The sequence below is a fragment of the Phasianus colchicus genome, chromosome 3, assembly GCF_987193195.1.
Source record: "Phasianus colchicus chromosome 3, bPhaCol1.hap1.1, whole genome shotgun sequence".
In the NCBI taxonomy this organism is placed as follows: Eukaryota; Metazoa; Chordata; class Aves; order Galliformes; family Phasianidae; genus Phasianus; species Phasianus colchicus.
Window position 1 is genome coordinate 52,789,902 of NC_143438.1, and position 20,542 is coordinate 52,810,443.

Below are 20,542 nucleotides of genomic sequence, written 5' to 3' on the forward strand. Positions count from 1 at the left end.
ATAAGAAGATGCAAAGATTAAAAAGCCTGGAAAAAAAGAAAAAAACAATGAGTTGCTTTAAGAGATTTATCTCTTATTGGTACCTAACAATAAAAGCAACGTGTAAAAAACAGTGAGAGGGTACATAACAGTAAAAAGTACCATCACTTGCTAATCTCAGACGCAATTGTAAGATTCTTTACATGCTGGTAGTATGTGCAAAAAACAACAACGAGTCTCAGACACTATGTCTGGATGCTTAGCCAGACTCAGCTCTTTACTTACCTGTATCACCAATACCTAAGAGCTTACGTGACTGTGGCAGTATAGCCCAGTGCTTGTTGTGTAGGAAGGAAGACGCACATCAAGCTCTCTCCATCATTACGTACCACAGTCCCAGCTGCCTGCCTTTTGACAGAAGGCTGGTAACTTGGAAAAGGCAGCCATTTCACCAAGGGCCTTCCCACAGACACAGAAAAAGAAGGACTGAAACAACTGTGCCAAAGTTTAAATGTTCTTAGCTCATTGAGTATCAGCATGTTCTACTCACCTCACACACAACTCCATAGTCAGAGACAACAAGCATATAGCAGATACAACAGGCACAGGCAAGACAAATAAAATTTGGACATATTTCAAAACTTAGAAGTGAATATTATAAATGACTGCAGTTATGAAGTTATTCAGCTCCTGCCAAAATCCAGCTAGTACATACTAAACATCAAGACGCTACTGGAGTTACGACTGCAAGTTTAATATGGCACAAAGTTGACCTAGGAAGGCTAGATAGGTTCATATGTTTATTTTAATAATCTGACATTGTTGTTTTTGTTTTTTTTTTTTTTAATGACACTGTTTGTTTTGAACACTTGAAAAGTTTATATAGTTTTATTAAATGTTAAATGTTAACTCTAAGCAAAAGGAAAAAACAAAAATTCTCCTTCAGCAATAATACACTCACAATCCATAACTAACAGGAAGACAAACAATCCATATTTGGCACAAAATACTGAAATTCTCTTTATACCCTGGTTCCCAGTTGATTTAAACCTTCATTAGAAAATATACAACTGTTAGTGCAGAACAATAGAAATAACTTGGGTAATAAGAGTAAATTATACATGAATGAGAGCCAGACACCCTTTGACACACTGCTGATAAAACCCCTGGCTTCAGGCATACTACTGAATTGGAAACTCTGTTGGGGTAGCACCCCATACAGAATAATGTGAGAAGAAATAGTACTGTAATAAATTTATCTTAGTGACAATTTTATGCACCATTCACTACTGTTAATTTAAGAAAATACCCTTGCAGGGTATCTGCCCAATGTGTCCCAGCTCACAAGTCCCAATACCAGACTTAAAGAAGCAGCTGGACACCTCTGCACTGATTGTCACTCAGTATTCAGAGGTCGATAGTACTTTTAATGATCGTGGACAATACATTAGAAAATTGTAGTATTCTTGTGATAATTCTGAACTAGAACTGTCTCACCATCTAATTCTGAAAATAAATAATGGCTGCAGGATTCTGGGTCTCACACAGAGGCTCAGAGTAGCTAAAGATCTTTCAAGTACCAGATTATCTCACAGCTTGTTTGCTATACTTTGATCACCTTGCATCTAAATAGAAGAAAATGCCTGAGAAAGGAAAGTGGAACTCATTTTATCTTACACACATTAATATAGTATCTTTAATTAACAGTCCTTAATGCTCCTATGTGCTCCTGTACAGATATGTCTGAATTGTAGTAGATTGAACCATTTTCTAAGGAGATTTGGGCTTTATTCTTTCTTCACAGTCTCTTGTTTGTCACAACATCTTTGTTCTGGGAAGAAAATACATCCATAAAATCAAGGAAATCAAAGACAACCCCTTCTAGAGGAAGCTTTACACGGCAGAGACAGAAATTAATTATCATAAGCCTTTGTCTCTCCCAAAAATACAAAAAAAAAAAAAAAAGCAGGTTGAAATATCTGGTGGGAATAGAAAGGATGGCAAACTGGTGGATGGTAAACTGGATGTGAGCCAGCAGTGCGCTCTTGTCCAGAAAGCCAACTTATTCTGGGCTGCATTAAAAGCAACATGGCCAGCAGGGCAAAGGAGGTGATCCTGCCCTTCTACTGTGCACTGGTGAGGCTCCATCTGGAGTACTCTGCCCAGATATTAAGTTTTCAGTATAGGGAAGATGTGGACATATTAGAGTGCGTGAAGAGAAGGGCCACACAAATGATCCAAGGGATGAAACGCCTCCCTATGACGAAAGGCTGAGAGAGCAGGGGCTGTTCAGCCTAGAGAAGAGAAGGCTCCAGGGAGAGCTGAAAGTGAACTTCCTAAAGGGAGGTTATAAGAAGGGAGACGGCAGGATCTATTGCAATAGGATAAGGGAAATGGTTTCAAATGAAAAGATGAGTGATTTAGATTAGATATAAGGAAGAAGTTTTTTACACGAAGTGTGGTGAGGTACTGGAACAGGTTGCCTAGAGAGGTGGTGGGTACTCTGTCCTTGGTCAGGCTGGACAGGGTTCTGAGCAAGCTGATGTAGCCATAGGTGTCCCTGCATTGCAGGGGAGTTGGACTAGATGATCTTTAAAGGTCCCTTTCAACTGAGAAGATTATATGATTCTAGAATCTTTCAAATGGTAAAAAGTATCGTCAAATCTCTTGATGAGTATTAACACGTTGGCACGAAAGTAAACTGGTTACCTTCAATCTGCCTGAGTGTCTCTCAGATTTACTGTCTGATAAAAAGGCTGTTGTTGCTACCTGTATTCTCAATACATTTAAGTAATACATATACACTGGCAATGGGGGATACGTGCACTACAAGAACTTCAGAGTATCTCGAATGTCTGCCTTAGCTACTCTGAAGTCTTGGACCATTTATAGAACCCAATATTTAGTTATTGGCAAGCAGAGTACATTCAAAGAGTTAAGCGTACACGTAAAATATCAGATTACTTAGGAAAGTGGATTGAGTTCTTGCTGAATGAAAAATTGTTTCTAAAAATGCATTTATAAATAGCATCATGTGGTGTAATCAAAATCAAAACGAAGGTCAGCTAGCTATTTTTCATGAAAAAATGCCTTCACCTGTAATCCTAAAGTGTTACAAAAAAAAAATCTAAGAAAATTCCAGAAGTGTTCATTCTTGCCCAAATAAAATAAAAGAGCTCCCTGATCATTCAGCAGAATTATTTTTTGAGTGTTACTTTTGGGAACAACATTGGCAGATTGATGATTTAATGTAAAAAATCCAAAGGCATATGTAAAACTCAAGTTGTCAGAGGGCTGTGACACATGAAAAGGTTAGCATGCATCAGCTGCTCTGACGTTTAGTCACTGCATTCTTTTACTCTGTAACAAGTACTCAATGTGAGATAATTTAAGGCAGGCACAGAAATACTGTGGTGTTGCTCAGAAGGCAATACAGACCTATCAATAGCATCACAAGACATGGTATTTATGTCTCTAGTTAAATGGTTTGCGTATCTGCATAAATTCTCTGTCTATCCATACTGCAAGTGCATCCACATCTGACTGAGAAATCACTTATCCCTCACTCACAGAACAATAATTTACCATGCTTCTGGTACACGGTACTATTTACAGAACTGTGCTCACAGGCTCTTACCATTGTGCAGCTGATGGACAATAACTTGCTCGTGTGTCAAAAATCAAGACTACTTTATCCTTGAGGAAACTTGTATATGGTAGTCTGCCATTAAAGCTTGTAATTTTGTTCTGAGTTATGTTAGTGTGACAAAATATTTCAAATCCAAAATGTGATAATGATGTACTCATATTGAAAATCTTGTTATTTAGCCAGTTAAGTGAATCTTGTGAAATTTATTCCTATTTCTATATTTTGCACATGTATTTTGCATAGCAGAGAAACAAACTCTCCTCAGTTGGGTAGATCATTCAACCTCTACACTATGAAAGGGTAGCACTGCAGCATTTAGAATTAAGCATTCGGTTCTCACTGATGAAGTTTGGAAGCAGAAACAAAGAAGTGATGCTAGCAGCACCCCAAAATTGCTATGTTGAGCGGAGACCAGTCATCAGAACGAACACTGCTTACTGCTTGCTTTTAATTAGACCTCAGAGTAGAGATAAGGGACAAACATGATGAAGTAAAATGTCAATGTTTCATAGTAAATCGTTTTGAAACGTTTCTTTCATAGGAAATTTGGAGAATTTTGCTTTTCAATATATTGTCAGGTATTACTGCAACTCAAAGAATGAGTAACTCCCGTCTCTAACCAAGTTTAGTAGATGATAATTTAGATCTTCAAGGCATAATAACATATGCTTTTCTGGTTACTGTAGTGCACCAGGCCAAACTATCAGGTGCATAACTGTTTAGGACTATCCAAATTATTCCCATGCCAAATCCTTCAGTGATCTCAGTCACGCATGCTAGTACAAGAGCCTTGCATTTTCACTCCTAGAAATGAGGCTTTAGGTTGGAGAGAATATAACACTGATGAAGCTGATGTTGAGAACAAAAGGTAAAGGACACTGAGGATAAAAGTTTGAAGACATATCATTAATGTACCGATTTGAAGTCTTGTTTCAGTAGGGCTAGATGAGAAAGAAAAGTACTGTTCACTGTAGAAGGAAAACGAGTTCCAATCTAAGAAGGAGAGAGATTTCTTTGTTTTGACAGGTGTATGTAACAGGAATGATGAGGCTGCATCTCTTGAATGACATGTAGCTATAACACAGGTCCAATCTCGCTTGCTTAAACTATACTTCAAGACAAAGGTTATGCCGAGCTAGAAACTGCAGAGTAATACAAATTGGTCAAACATAAGAAATAAGCCAGCAAGAGCTGCAGAGATAAACATTGCTAGATTATTTTGCAACCCATTAGACCACCTTGACCTGAGCTATTCTGAAACGGAAGGGTGGGAATATGGTTATCTTCACATTCCATATCTTGCAGACATATTTTAGCACAAGAGTTGCTGTTGTGAGGAAGAATGGACATCTCTGCATCAGGAGGAGGAACACCTGTAGGAAAGATAAGAATGATACACAGACTGCAGTCCCTCTTTAGAAGGCAATTAGATCACTAGAAATCAACTAAGACTTATTGCATCATCATCTCTATCAAGGAATGAGGAGTTAAGTTGGGTAGAGCGAAGATGGAAGAAGGGGAGATGACTGTTGACAATACTTATTTCTGTAAGCTGAAAAATAAATTCTGTGAATTGTGCTCTATCTCCTCTTTTCTTCATTCTATCGACATGGCAGATCCTCTCTTTAGGCAAGGTGTTCATAATAAGTAAACAAAAGTAGTACAATTACTTTCTAATTATTCTTTCTAGGAAAACCTAGTTACACAAGCCACTTGTAAAGATGTTAAGATTTTCTGTCTAAAATTAAAATTGGCCAGAATTTATGTAAAGCTCTCCCCTCAAATAAATGTTTCTGATGTGAAGATTCAGAAAATGCTTCAACAGCAATATCTGGGATGGACGCTGTGTTGTAATAATTTGGATACACTTGACTAATGCAGTTATTCACAATGAGGTTGGCACAGTGCCCAAAGCACTGAGCAAACAAATACAGCAAGACATTCAGTTTAAAGCCTTCCAATACTGCAGCAAGATCTTTGTTTGGTCCAGGGGTATTGAGGACACTATAACGTACTCTATCATCAAAAACTGCTAAAATATAAATATATTTCTTTGTTAAATTCACCACTGTGTTTTATGTAAAAAATGCTGGTGAGGCACAAACATTTTTAATCAAATTAGTATGCAACATAAGGCAGCTGTGTATTCAAATGGGTTTTTAAGCAATTTGGTTGTTTTCTTTATAATAACAGGAAAGAACATTTTGATTTTGAAGGTGACAGAGGCAATATTACCAGAATTAAACAATCTGAATTAGCTTTTTCATGAAATGTAATATGTTTTATGCTTTTAGATGGGATGCTCCACTGCTTTCAGATGAGCCTTTCACTGTCACAGTCAATGGCCAGGAACAGAATAAGCTCTGGAGGTAGGATTATCCTCAAATTTAATTTTTTTAGAAGGAGCTAATGGCAAATGTTTCTAGTGAACTTTAGGTGCATCTACGTTATAACTAGAGAACCAAGACAGGATATTAAAAGAAAAGATAAGAATGAAATTAGTAAACAAAGTTTGATATTTTGCTTAGCTTGAATTTGTCTGAAATGACTATAATGTTTAGAAAGCGCACATATATATATAGCGTATTATACAGTAATTCTTTAGCTTTCAGATGCACATAGGAAGAAAATAATAGTAATCATTTACATGTATAATATGGTGCCAAAGAAACACATTTTCAAAACATTTACATATTAACTTGTGTAACATGATAGAGATTTCTTCAGGGAATGGATGTGAATTTATTTTTGTTATATCTCAGGATGAGGAAGCTTTCCTCTATTCTATAAAGCTGCAATTTGAATCTGAGCCACAAAGGACACTACTAATACTGTAAAAAATAATTCTCTGGAAAATAACATGGTGATTCAATATTACATATCATTCATTGATTTTGGGAACAAGCATACTGAGCATGCAAAGTATGTTTCTTCTTAACTGTTAAAAATGATGGTTGTTCAGCCCATCATTTGGTTCTTTCTATCTGACCCTTCATCACAAACCTTCCAGATCCCCCAAGGGTTTTTCAAATATACCAATCCTCTCATTTAGAGAAGCCCAATCAGAAGGAGATGCGTATATAGAGCTTATCAAGTGCACCCAGACCTTGATGAGATGAGAACGGTCAGAGCAGCATCTTCCTGTACAACCCTGACATTTCTTGCAGTAGAATGAAAACCTGGGGACAGAATTATCAGTAGGATGGAATTCATTTCAGTGCTGTTTTAAAGTAACCATGGATTTGAGACTGAAATTTTAGAGTATCCACAATCATTTAAGGTCAAGTGATATTAAGAGCTACTTCTTATTTTGTGACCCTCTTCTGGAGTGCTGGCTAATGCCTCTCTGCCCTGAGCTTGTGGCTTGTGGCAGTTCAATGACAACTGGAGGCTGTGTGTGGGATTTAAAAGCCACAAAGTTGGTTTCTCTCTGCAGGATGCTGGGAAGAATTTACAGACTTAGAAAAGAGTAGTGACAATGAATAGATCCCCATGTTCTAGAAGTTATGTAGCTTTAATACAGTCAACATACTCATGGTCACAGAATAATCCTTTGAGTAATAATAAAACTATATAACCTCAAGATTTTAATGCACGCTTTTTAAAATTACAGTGGATAATGCTATCTATGCCTGCCAGAGAGACAGTAAGAGGCTGGAAATCTGGTTGTTTCACTTTCTTCATGGAAGTAAGCCAGAAAGGAGTTCTGCTGTAATTCTGGTATGCAGGGAAAAGAAGAGGTTCACAGGCTACCATGAGGAGTCCAAGGAAAGGAGACTTTGGGGGTTAATGACAAAAAGTAGTCATTATTTCAATAAAGCAGACATAAAGGGAATTCTTTCAAGAATGAATTGAAGATAGATACTGATGATACTCTGTCTAGAAAAAGACAACGGAGGAAGAGGCATATCCAAAATGATATTTCAGGAAGGGAAACTTTCCTAATATGTTGCTATTTTATGCAGTCATTTTGAAAACCTTAGAGCTGGAGAAATGCATTTGGAGCCAAGTAGAGGAAACAAGAGGGACCACAGAGGAACCTGAGCTATTACTCAATAGAAAAACAAAAGGAAACAAATCATCTGGCGGTACACCTATGAGCAAATCAGATTGCTACTATTTAAAATGATGTTCAGGTTTCTGTCCAATATGTTGTGTTACTTTAGTCCATTTGCTCTCATCAGAAGAAAACAAGGCGTCAAAAAGTACCATCCATATCACCACACTCGTAATTACAAAACAAACAGTCTGAAGGCAACTTTGGCAACAGTCAACAAGCTCCAATAAAGCAGTCAGCATATGATGATTAGATAGCCTTTACTATAATCCTACAGTCTTCATGAGTTAAGCTAAGGAGCAGACTTTTGTTAATACCTTTTAATACAGGATCTGTAATCACACAGTAAGAGGTAGAACATTCTGCAATATGTCAAGACAAAGAATTATTCAGAAAAATTCAGGCCATTAGTGTTACCCAGGATTCTTTTGCAAGAATATTACTAGAAATAATGGCATAGGACAAGATTACAAGACATTTAGAAATGGGTGATTTAGTTAGGGGCAGACAGCACATATTCACTAAAGGTAAATTATGTTTGACAAATTAGCTTGAATCTGATTATTGTAATGTTCTGTTGCTGAAGGAATGAATTAGTGCCTGCAATTTATCTGATTCTCAAAACTATATTTGATATTTGCCATGAAAGAGACCCAGTTTACAAAGGGGGAATTACGGGCAGTTATTCAAATAGAGTGAAAATTATTTCAAGAAAATGAAAGAGTATGTCAATTAACAATAACACTTCAGGTGGAAAAACATATACAATCAGCAGTCAATAAGCACCACTTTACTTGACCTATTACACAAATTGCACTGAAATCAATGTCAAGAATAGCTAGATTTAGTATTAAAACATATTAGGACTAACAAAATTACAATGCGTTACTAGGAAGTAGATAGCAAAGCTGCATTCAACACACTTGATCTCTGAAAATTACAACATACTGTAATTTTCATACTGTAATTCCTCATTCCCACCCTCTTTATTTTGCAATTAATCATTACTTCTCCAATTCAGGAAATTATTTTTAGAATCTGAAAATAAACACCTTTTCTATTTTTTTAATAGGGATAGAAAACTTTAATATTTACATGAAGAATTCATTCCAACAGATCCCCAAACCCGGATTTAGCTCCAGTGATTCAGAGGTATTCACACCTGAGAACATGAATTGATGTGCTACAGCTGCTCCCTGGAGAAAACCTAGGTCATTTCTAACCTAGGTCATTGTTTAATTTTACTCCCTCCCTCCAAACTGGTACCCCAGGAAGATACATAACCAGCATGCAGGAGGAACTGAACTGCAGCTGCAATTATTTAGGCGTGCAGGGTAACTTGGGGATACAGAAAGAAACTTTTGGTCTTCTCTTAGGCTGTATATTCTGCTAGTTTTTAGGCAAAGATTAAATCCACCTAAATCTCCTAGAAATTTTGGAAAACAAGGTCGACTGATACGTAGGGTTGTCCACTAAGAGACAGGAGCATGCAGGAAAGCTGAAATCTCAACAACCACATTACCCAGAATAAAAAAGAAAGTTAGCTGAAGGTGGGAACTGACATCTAATTACGGTGCAAATAGAGTAAATGTAGTCTCTCTTTTTATTCAAATTATCATTTCTTTCCTCTCCTTTGTCATTTGTGAATATTCTAAGTTAGTGGGCTTTTTTACAGGCTTAATCCGATATCAGATGAGAACAGTTTAAAGGCAAAGTGATTATTTACTGAAGGGGTAGAAATGCTACAAACCAGACCTCTAGGACACCTCAACAACTGTCCAGGTGTCTCACCACATCCTCACTGTATCCAGAGAGTAAGAAAAAGGCCTCTTATCCGTATGACAGAGGATGAGTAGGAGCAGGAATGCCAGACGAAGTACATTCCAGCAATGGCTGGCAGCCTTGGAAGTCCCCTGACATGCAGTAATGACAGAATCACAGAATATACTGTGATGCTCTAAGTTGGAAGAAACCCACAAGGGTCCAACTCCTGCCCCCACACAGGACCACCCAAATTTTAAACGTTATGTCTGTGAGCATTATCCAGATGCTCCTAGAACACTGGCACCTGAGGCCACGACCACTGTCCTGGACAATCTGTTCCACACCCACCACTGGTGAAGAATCCTTTCCTAACACCCAACATGACTTTTCTTGGTAACACAGACAGGCAAAAGCTTTAACTCTGAGAGTTCTAAAGGAACTGTACTCTAACTGCAGAATTATTCTGGGTTTACGTGTTCTCAAGAACAGGAAGACTCAAATTCACACTCCTGCTGTCTCATTTACAACAAAGATGTGAAAGAAAATATTGCACACCTGGGCAGGCGCAGCCCTGAGATCTATGTTACTCAGTGGTTGCTTACTTCAGTATCAATGATGAAACTACTTTTAGCGTAACTTACTAATATTTATTTCAGACCAGTCTTCTACTGTTAGATAGAAACCTTAATGATTTCATCCTTTTGTCTCCTTCAAAACTAATTATTCACAGTGTACGACTGCAGTGAGAAACTGAAACAGACTTAGCCAAGAATAATTTGTAACATGGCCATTCATGCAAGTGTTCTTGGGAAAGGAGGGAATTTCATTTCCAATCATTATTGCAGAGTACTTGGTTCTGAGGGAATACAGAGCATCTGCATTACTGACATTTAAGTGAAGAAGTACTCCATCTTCCCCACTGAAAAATATCAAATGCTCTTTCCTTGGGGCATTTGATCCATCGATTTCCAAACATTTTATTTTTAATCAAAACAAACATTATTTGGAAAAGAAATATTTGTTTTCCCCAACCTCCAGCATTTTTCTTTTGTCCCAAATTCTGAAAATCTTAGCTTCAGATTAGCCTGAAACAGATTTTGAGAATTCTTTATATTAAATCTTCATATTAATTTCTAACAAAAATATACTTGCACAGCTCTGCTCTAGCAATTGGCAAGACTTTTCTTGTATAATCTTATATTCCAACCTAAGAGTTGTGTCAATTGCACATAATTACAGATAATGAATATGATTTCTGTCCTCAAATACTATGTCTGCCTCAATCTGCCTCATTGGAACAAGTGTCCTTGGGAGTTAGCAAAGCAGCAAAGACGCCTGGTTTAAAGAAAAATCTATGCTGGCTGGTTGCCTCAGCAACTGACTTCAGCCATTGAAGCGCTGGCTCCCACAGAGGTCCTCAAGCCATACATTCATGAGACTGGTTCAAAGTACACATAAATGCATGTGGAACTTCACCACAACCTTTCAGTTCAGAATTGTTTCATCAAACTTTTTCCAGCTAATTCTTGTTGAGACTGTTCCTTCTGATTAATGGATTTAATTCCAAGTAGAAGGTGCAATACAAAAGTTTCTACCAGTTTCTGGATTAACAGTTTGCATAACAGGGCACATTAATCTTATATGTTGAACTATTAAGAATCTTTTAGCTTTTCAAGCATATAAGCATAGAAAATATAGGCCTAATAAGATTTTAACATAAGCACCCCTAATAAGACATTTGAGATGAGTTACAATGTAGGTGTGCTTTATAATCCTGAAAGATTCTAATAATGCTGTTTATGAGCTAAAAATGAAAGCAAAAGAATGAGCATTTTGTTTGTTGTTTGCTGCAAGTGTTTTTGTCTGTTATTAAAGGCTAAGTCAAGCTATTTTGACACTAAATATTTTCAGAAAGTATTTGTAAGATTAAGCGGTAACACTGTGACCTTAATGATGCTCTTAATGTAAGTTTGAAGTTGATGTGAATGAACGTGAATTTGTGTAGCTAATAAGAATGTAAATCTCCATCTATTAATCCATGTGGTTAAAAATGAATGTGAAGTATACAAAATAAGATAAACATTTTTTGAATTTTTCTTAAGTTGTTCACTGCTGCTCCGCACTCAACCTGCCTGCTATAAACGTAAACAAAAGAAAATAACTAATTTTTAGTTGATTTTGTTTTTAATAATGGAAGATCTTCTGCCTGATTTTGATTAAATGTATCTGTGACAGTAACAATTCTAATAACATTTAATAGTGATTTTAGAAAAACAACTATATAGCATAGATAATGGGTGAAGTCAGCACTGGTAAATAGGTTCTCTAATGCAAAACTGCTAGAACACTAAGGTCAGGGTAAGTTTTACTTCCAAAGGCAATTGTTTTGCAAAACCTACACAGTTAATTCTTTTGGCTTAATAATATTTTCCTGAATACCTAAAAAAATCAACCATGGGGCAAAATATTATATCTACCTCCTGACTGAACAAGAGGAACTAGAGAATAGGTCTTTTCTGCACATTATTCATATAGGCACCTTAATAGTTATCTATGTGTTAGAAAGAACTGTCAAGTTCAAGGAGTGCTAAAAATGTCCATTTCCACTTTGGTAGAGATGCTAGCACGATTTGTCTTCCTATTCTGTTTACTCTATGCCAAATGGAGTACATACAGACGTGGGGGAAAAAAGAAGAGCTCTGTCTTTAATTAAAAAATCATTATTTGGAAAAAGGTGTTCTAATCTTTTCTCCAGAAGCATTAGAGAACACCCAAGTTCTAAAACAAATACCTAAAGGAATTATCAAATTCCTGTATATACATATATACATATATATTATATATATATTTTATATATATATATATATATATATTTTTTTACGGCGAAATAGAGAGATTTCACTTCCTATAATGACATCTTCTGGAACCTTCTGTTGGAACTAACATTTGAGTCCTACACACATCCAGTTCCCTGATTGCTTCTGTAGTATGCAAACCTAATCTGACCAGCCATTGATACTGCTGATACATACAGAAAGGAGATGGACTTTCTTTAAATTATTTCAACAACTTTGTTTTGCTGCAAAACTAATAATATGATTTGACTGGCTGCTGTATGAATTTTCTTATTCATCTGAACTTACGGAGTTATTGATTTAAATTTAATTATAACATTAATTTGATGCTTACATTGTTTAAATATAATTAGCTCAATGAAAGTTTAGCAAATTTGCCTAATAAAAGGCTTAGTGAAGACACATCTTTTCCTTCTCTTTTTATATGAAGCTGTCTATTCTGACAACCTATCATGGTGTCAAAATCCTAACGTCAGAAAAAAACCTCAGGAAAACTGTAAATGACACACTTTCACTTAACAGCTATTATTTAGTCTTGTTACATCTGTAAAAGAAAAGAAAAATCAGTTCCATCACTAATTTTCTATTCTTAATCAAAACAGATGTGAAAACTGATTAAACATTTACAAAATAGAAATTCTGATATTTCTTTTATGATAATTTTCTTTCACACTGAATCCTTAATAGGTTCCTTTTTCATTTAAGATTTGTGAGGAAATAGGAATGGAGGTCTGTTTTCTTGCTATAATATTATCAATGCTTTCACTATTAGTCTTGTGAAGATATGAAACAATCCAAGAACTCCACAATGAACCGAATAGGCAAAAACACAGTTTAAAGACAGAAATTGTTTTTTTGTTTACAAATAATGTTTTTGTTTTTTTTATCATTAAGGTCAGTGAATGGGAACCACAAAATCAGAAGTTAATTGCATAAACTGACATGCATCAGATTTACTTTATATTCTATTTAGTGATTCAAGACAATGAGAACTTCATTTAAAAAAAAACCCGCAAACCTGTATCCCAGCTGAACAAAATACTAAAGGCAGTAATTTCCAAGAGGGCTCAGAGCCAAACATGTACATAAGACAGACATGAAAATGTTTATATAAAAGCATAAAAGATCTTCACTTGACTTGCATGACTTTTTGTATCAAGCATGCTACAGCAGTCTTTTGATTCTAATATGAAACTACAGTAAGGATCATTGCACTAATGCGTGAGGATTTGTGATAATGTTGCAGAAATTTTACTGTCAAAACTGAACTGCAGCGTAATGACTTTTGTTATCATGGTTTCTAATAACTATTCAGAATGAATTGACCCTACATATGTTTTACTGCAATAATATGTCACTTATCCAGAAAGTAAAAAAAAGGAAACGAGATCAATAGACTCCTTTCTCCCACAACCTCTGTATAATATGGCCTCTTGAACAGAACCTGAATATGAGTGAATTTTTACTTAAATTTTAAACTAATAATAATTTTCAGGGAGATTATTTTTAAATGCAAATTACAGGAACAAAAACAATTCTTAAAGTTTTGTTAAATGGATTCAAGTCAATAGTTTGTTAGCATATAATGATATACCCCTGTATTTTGGAACCAGCCCTAATTTCAAGAGAACAAACACTGATGCCTACAATACAATCATTAATTTATTAGCAAAATACAGTGGAAGTAAAAGATTTCATTCTTGGGATAGAAATTCTAAGATTGCCCAGTATAAAAAGAAGGATATGGTAAATAACTAGTTTTGGTCATCATGCATAGAAGTATTTCTGGCACTAGTATGCAAACCTGTTAACATTTCCAGAAGAAATTCAAAAAAGAACATTTGAAACTTCAAATCTTCCAAGTGAACGTTGATATTCCTAGCTAGCTCTTTGATTTCAGAAGCCCAGCAAAAACATAAAATCTCATAGAATTTGCTAGAATTGAATAATTTGTAATATTATAATGGGGTGAAGAAAAGAAAACAAAGGCAGAAGTGTACTATACACGTGCAAAAACAAGCATATAACCAGTGCTACATAGTAACTTAATTAATCACAAGAATTGAAGAAAGCAGAAATTGCAGCAAAGTTGAAACTCGTCTGTGTGTTTTCCCAAGGCTATTATCTCTTATAGCGTGATAGGTAGGAATCTAGAAAACGACAGTGGGATATGAAAACCTTGTCTCATCCACTGCATCTGTATAGCAGTATTAAAAAGATAATCCTTTCCTCCTCCAATATAATTCCTTGCATTCACTATGCAGAAGAGAGTATTATACTTTTCATGGGCATAGCTCCTCGATTCAGTGATGTGTATCCTGTTCATAAGTGCACCTTCCTCAGTACATAGAAGCTTGCAAGATCATGATAAAACACTTCATGTTACCAAAGACATTATTTCATCTATCAAGACAGGGCCTTTTCTGGGGCTGAACAAAGCAGCTGCTTAGGATCCCAAAATAAACCTACTTCATTTGTCAGAGCAGTTTCTATATCCATTTAAAATGTGCCAAACAATTTAATATGAGTAGACTGCTTTTAGCATCGGTATTCACAAAAACCAGCTTCTTGTTTTGAGTAATAATATATATAGGATACTACGAGAAGAAAGTCTTCAGGATTTAGGAATGGATGAACGTGCTTCTTGAAGTCTGCACATTGTAATGCAGGTATGTAGTGCAACACCTAGAAAAATCATTACTGTGATACTCTCTCAGAATTGATTTTCCGCTGCAGTTGTAATTCACTTAAAAAAAAAAAACTAAGAAGAAAAAACACCTTTTTATAGGCGCTGTATGTAGTCAACACCTTCTTTCCTTTTGTCACAACTGCTAAATACTGTGATAGTGACAGACGTGTTTTGCCTTAATTGTTGGACTAGTTAGTCCCTTAACATAGTGAAGAGTTATCAGAAAGGAAATTAGAGTAGTTGTCACTGTAATTCACAAATTAATATTCTCAATAGTTTCTCATTTTCGTATATATATTGCTACGAAATGGTACTGAGGACTGTCAGCCTAAATATTCCCATCACTAATTTCTACCATAAACTAGGTGCACATGTTGTAATGCTGCTTATAAGCTTCTATAGAATAGTAACATACCCATAACCATTTTCTTCATAAACAAGATTTTAAAAAGCCAAACAAATGATTATGTGGCAGAGCTGATGAAGCTAGATCCTGTTGGTACTGCAATGCAATTTTGCTATATTTTACTATGTTTATTTTATTGTATTCAAATTGAGAAGGAAAAAAGCAATAATATATGCCAACTCATTTGCAATTTTGTTTGCTTCCATATTACCTCACTGAGATGTATGATAATATCACCCACACTATGTCCAGAAGAGGTAAACTGCTGAGTGGGAAATCTGTTTCACAAATATTACCAAGAACAATTACATCCAGAAGGCATTCTCATATCCAAAGAAATTAAAGGTCCAGATTACCTAACAGAGATATATTTTTCTTTAGAAAGCATTATAGTGAGTATGCCCTAATTTCGTATTCAGAAAAAATACTTTCAATTCCTTCTATAACCCACTCATGCTAAGAAACATCTCGGTGCTCATAGCTTTGACTTTAGATCATATTTAGGGAGCATAATTAGCACTCACTTGGTGAGGAGAAATAGAAGAGAGTTTCTTCAATTATTTATGTTTTGATCTTCAACTTGTTCTCCAAATACTCTTATCTCTGGGAATGTATGACTTAAACATATTTTTGTTCTTGAAATATAGAAAGGTGCATAGTTAACAAGAATACCTTGGAAGGAACAAATTCAAATTCAGAGTACACTGAATTTCAGAGTTAGAGATTTACTGAGGTGTTCTGTGGGAAATGAATAAGGCTGAAAATACAGGTGTAGGACATAAGAGAGACTAAGGGGACTAAGCGAGATTAATAGAAGCAAAGTACTACTAATAATTCGAACTTCACATTTCATTTATTTATTTGAAAACTTCTTCACTGCACCTTCAGAAAATGAACTGAAATATTAACGTTGACAGGATCTGATTCCTGGATACATGACCAAAGTTAATAAACATTCTTACCTGAAACTGTTGACATTAACCTACAATTTTTGTACATGATTACTTACATGTGTACTAATTTTCAGAAATACAGACATGAAAGACAACCAAGCAATAGCAATAATCTGGTTAATATACCTAGATAATATTTTTGATTTAATTATAGTTAATGCTGATATAGTCAATACTCAGATCCTGAGAATTATCTATAGATGCAAAGCAAAGAAAAAAAGAAAAAACCTTACATTTTTGAAAATGGTTTTACAACACCTCGATTTATGTTCCACAACACTGTTAAATTTAAACAAAAAGAAACCCTATTCAAATGTAACTAATTATGCAAGAGAACATACCTCAGCAGTATACCTCCATCATGGAAGTCATCAAATTAGATTTTAAGTTTTTTTTCATTTTCATATAAATGTTTCCTACATTAAACATTTGCAATGTCTGATTATAACTGTTGTAAAGCTCACAATTCCCCTGAAAGACTATTTGATAGAAATGCATAATGTTAAGGTACTGGATACTATGCTGGGTAATACAGTTTTGTACAAAAGTAAATGCAGTCCAGGTTAAAAAAAAATCAAATAGAACTATGACAATGAATAATTAATACCTTATATGAATACCTCTGCAAAGTAAAAACAAACAAACAAACAAAAAAACCAAGCAAGCAAGCAAAGAAGTGAAAATACAAAAAATGCTCAAGAAGAAAAAACACTGCACATGGTAGGTGATATATTGCTAGCATATATTCCATTGGGATTATTGATCAAATGCATTTTAAATAGGAAATATATTAATTGAATGAGTGATGTTAGCACTTTACCTGCTGATGATCTCTAAATGAATTTTCCACCTTGATTCTACTGTCATAGAGTTCTGTGAGATCTTCTTTACAATTTAAGTAGCATTTCTGAGACATTTGATATTCCTGAGATAACAACAGATTTTCTCTAATAACTTGCTCCAGATTGGCCTAAAGAGAAAAGTAATTGATTACACTCACAAGAGTTCTAAGAAATAAAATTATAGTTCACTTCTACAGTTTCTTTGACTCACTCCCTCATGAACACCTCTAAAATATAGATGACCAGATCATGGTTTCAGCGAAACCAATGAGAAATCTACAAATGATTTCACAGTGTTTAGAATTTTGCTAAAATACTTATACTGAAATTAATACTATTAATAATGATTTCCTGAGAAAACCATTATTTTCTCAGGAAAATAAACCAAAATAAAGTTTTTAAAGTTTTAAATAATTACAATAGAAACTACTAAAAAAACCCACTCTTCTACCTTACTACATAAGTCCTCTTTCTGTATAAAAATTATTTTGTCTTAATTGCCAAAAGATCCACTACATTTTTTTCACATTTTACTGTTTAAATCTCTTTTTCCATGTTATACAAAAAAGGAGAGAATGCAATAATCACCTATGTTTTTTTTAATAAGTAATTTTAAAGTTTCCCAATCATAATTTGATTAACTTGATTTTAAAGTCTAATTTAATTATCAGCCATCATGGTTCGCTACCAGGTGAAATGTTTGGTAAGTGCGCTTCCATAATCAGACGAATTTCCATTGTTTTTCAAACTGATCTCAACTGAATTTCCTGTAATTATAATTCATGACTTTGCAACAGTCATAGAATTTTCTAAGGTATTTTATCTAAGTTACACAGACAATCTGATTTAATTTGAAATTGACTTATGTCAAGGAATTCTGCTTTCATTTTTATTTTTTCCTAAAAACATGCATTTTATGAGAGGGAAGCCCAACTAGACTTATCTGTAGTTCGATGAATGAAAATTTTTTCTATCTTCATAAGTACAAAACAGGATGCCTGATCTCCACTTTTCAAAATATTTTTTGAGAGATGCTTTAGATGTATATGCCTAAAATATATTTTTAAAATAGGATAGCTAGTGATGATGATACCACCTATAAGAGAGAAGCACAAGAAAGATCAGTGGGCAAGCTTAACGCTTATTAAATTTATGTAAGCTGTTGCCTGTTGTATTTGGGAGGTACTTCCGTTAAATTCAGATGCACATAATAAAGTGGAGGAGTACAGGACAGCTTACAATTATGTACAAGTCTGGGCCATCTAATTAAACCAGTATGTCCACATGAAGAATGGTTGCCATAATCTAAAGCAATATTTCAAAGTCTTATAATGTAGAAGTTTAGTCTAAAAGTTTCTCAAGTTAGAAAAGTATGTTTACGAGTTCAGTTTATATGACTGGATGATTTGTAATGCTATGTGCTACGGAAACCCTTGCTGAAAAGCAGAGCTATCAGAAGAGGTAGAAGAGTTGGACCAATGCCACCATAAGGTGCTCCCTGAATGGAGTCTCTCTGTCCAGCAGGAGAGATGGCAGCCCTCTTGACCCCTTTCTGACTTGACAATCAGAAACCATCGAGTAATGGCATTGCCAAAATCCAAAGAAAGAGTTCGTAAACCATTGTAGTTGCATTTCTGGTAGAAGAATACTACTCTGGTAGTATTCAGCTGTTACTCTTATCACTTCCCTGACACTCTTCCCTCTGATGTGGGAAATCAAAAAGATAAAGGTGAGGCAAAAATATTTTGAACATAAAGAGGTTCAGATTTATTTTCTCAGATCACTGGTTGAAGGTTCAAGTCATTATTTATACATGAATACCAGACTCTATTGCAGCTAGTCAAGCTCTATTTGGAAGGGCAACACAAGTGCACATTTATGTCATGAGCTGGGACCATTCTAAAACTCACCAATATTTTAGATACAAAACACCGTATGTTATAGATACAATCTTGCCCAGAACCCAAGAAGACTAAGGACTTTCAATAAAATTCAAACCTTGCTTTAATGTCTTCCCTGTTTTTTTGGTTTTTTTTGTTTGTTTTTAATCTATTGAATTGCTGGACTAATGAAGTCTCAGTTCTTCTGGGTTCACAGTGCATAATGCTGAAGAAGTCTCAAGTTTTTTGAGTCTACTCCCCAGAGAGTAATTCAGAGTCTCACTTTTTAAAGACAAAGCTATCCAAGAGAAACAGCCGCGTGCCTGAACTGACTCACAGCCATCCTGTAGGGCTGCTTTGAATCTGGGAGTTCCTAAGATAGTTAGCCTGTTGACAATTTTTTTTTTTTTTAATATGCAATGTCTAAATCAATATATAGATAGAAAAGTAAATATATTTATACACATTTTCAGAAAACTTCTGCTAGAAAATTGCCATGGTTATGCATTCAAATCTGTACAGAACTATCACACTAGTCATTAAATTCTAAAATACTATGCCATCTTCCAGAAATCTCAAAATAATTAATGAAAACATGTAGAATTTAGTGAAGAATCACAGAATCACTAAGGTTGGAAAAGACCTATAAGATCATCCAGTCCAACCATCCACCCATCACCAATGGTTCTCGCTAAACCATATCCCTCAACACAACATCCAAACGTTCCTTGAACACCTCCAGGGAAGGGGACTCCACCACCTCCCCGGGCAGCCCATTCCAGTGCCTGACCACCCTTTCAGAGAAGTAGTATTTCCTAATATCCAGCCTGAATCTTCCCTGGCGCAGCTTGAAACCATTCCCTCTAGTCCTATCACCAGTTATACGGGAGAAGAGGCCGACCCCCAGCTCGCTACAACCTCCCTTCAGGTAGTTATAGAGAGCAATAAGGTCTCCCTTGCGCCTCCTCTTCTCCAGACTGAACAATCCCACTCCCTCAGCCGCTCCTCATAAGGCCTGTGCTCCAGACCCCTCACCAGCTTTGTTGCCCTTCTTTGAACACGCTCCAGGGCCTCAATGTCTTTCTTGCAGTGAGGGGCGAGGGTGTAAGAGGGTGTAACTATCTCTTTTATTACTCTTTGGGTAGAGGTAAAGCTTTTTTTCAAGCTGATACTTTCATGAACAAATATACAATGACCGATATTAATATATTGACATTCATTACATAAAACAAGTACTGTTTTCAACATTGACAGCATCTTTGCATACGTAAGGAATATTGGGAAGTCACAGAAAAACTTGTTTCTGGAATTTTAACATCAATACATTTATTTGCCTCAATATATATACACCTGAGTCAAACCTAGTAAAGTCCTACTGTTTTTGTTGGCTTTTTTTTTTTTTTTAAACTTAAAATGATTCAAACATTTAGACATGAAAAAGACATACTTATGAGCACTTCATCTTTAT

At 35.4% G+C, this 20,542-nt stretch overlaps 1 protein-coding gene across 15 annotated transcripts in view; it reads right to left on the reverse strand.

The window, feature by feature from the left end:
- The window catches only part of CCDC178 (coiled-coil domain containing 178), a 182,321-nt gene that overhangs the window by 35,943 nt on the left and 125,836 nt on the right, over nt 1-20,542 (reverse strand). For 11 of the 15 annotated variants that reach the window (XM_090137520.1, XM_090137525.1, XM_090137521.1 and 8 more), the window contains 2 exons: nt 17,173-17,322; nt 4,867-5,001 (listed from right to left, as the gene is read on the reverse strand). The exons of 1 other annotated variant lie outside the window; for it this stretch is intronic. In XM_090137520.1, coding sequence (XP_089993646.1) covers nt 4,867-5,001; nt 17,173-17,322 — 285 coding nt within the window. The remainder of the gene's footprint in view (nt 1-4,866; nt 5,002-17,172; nt 17,323-20,542) is intronic. 3 more of the 15 variants (XM_090137533.1, XM_090137528.1, XM_090137532.1) reach the window with 2 other exon arrangements.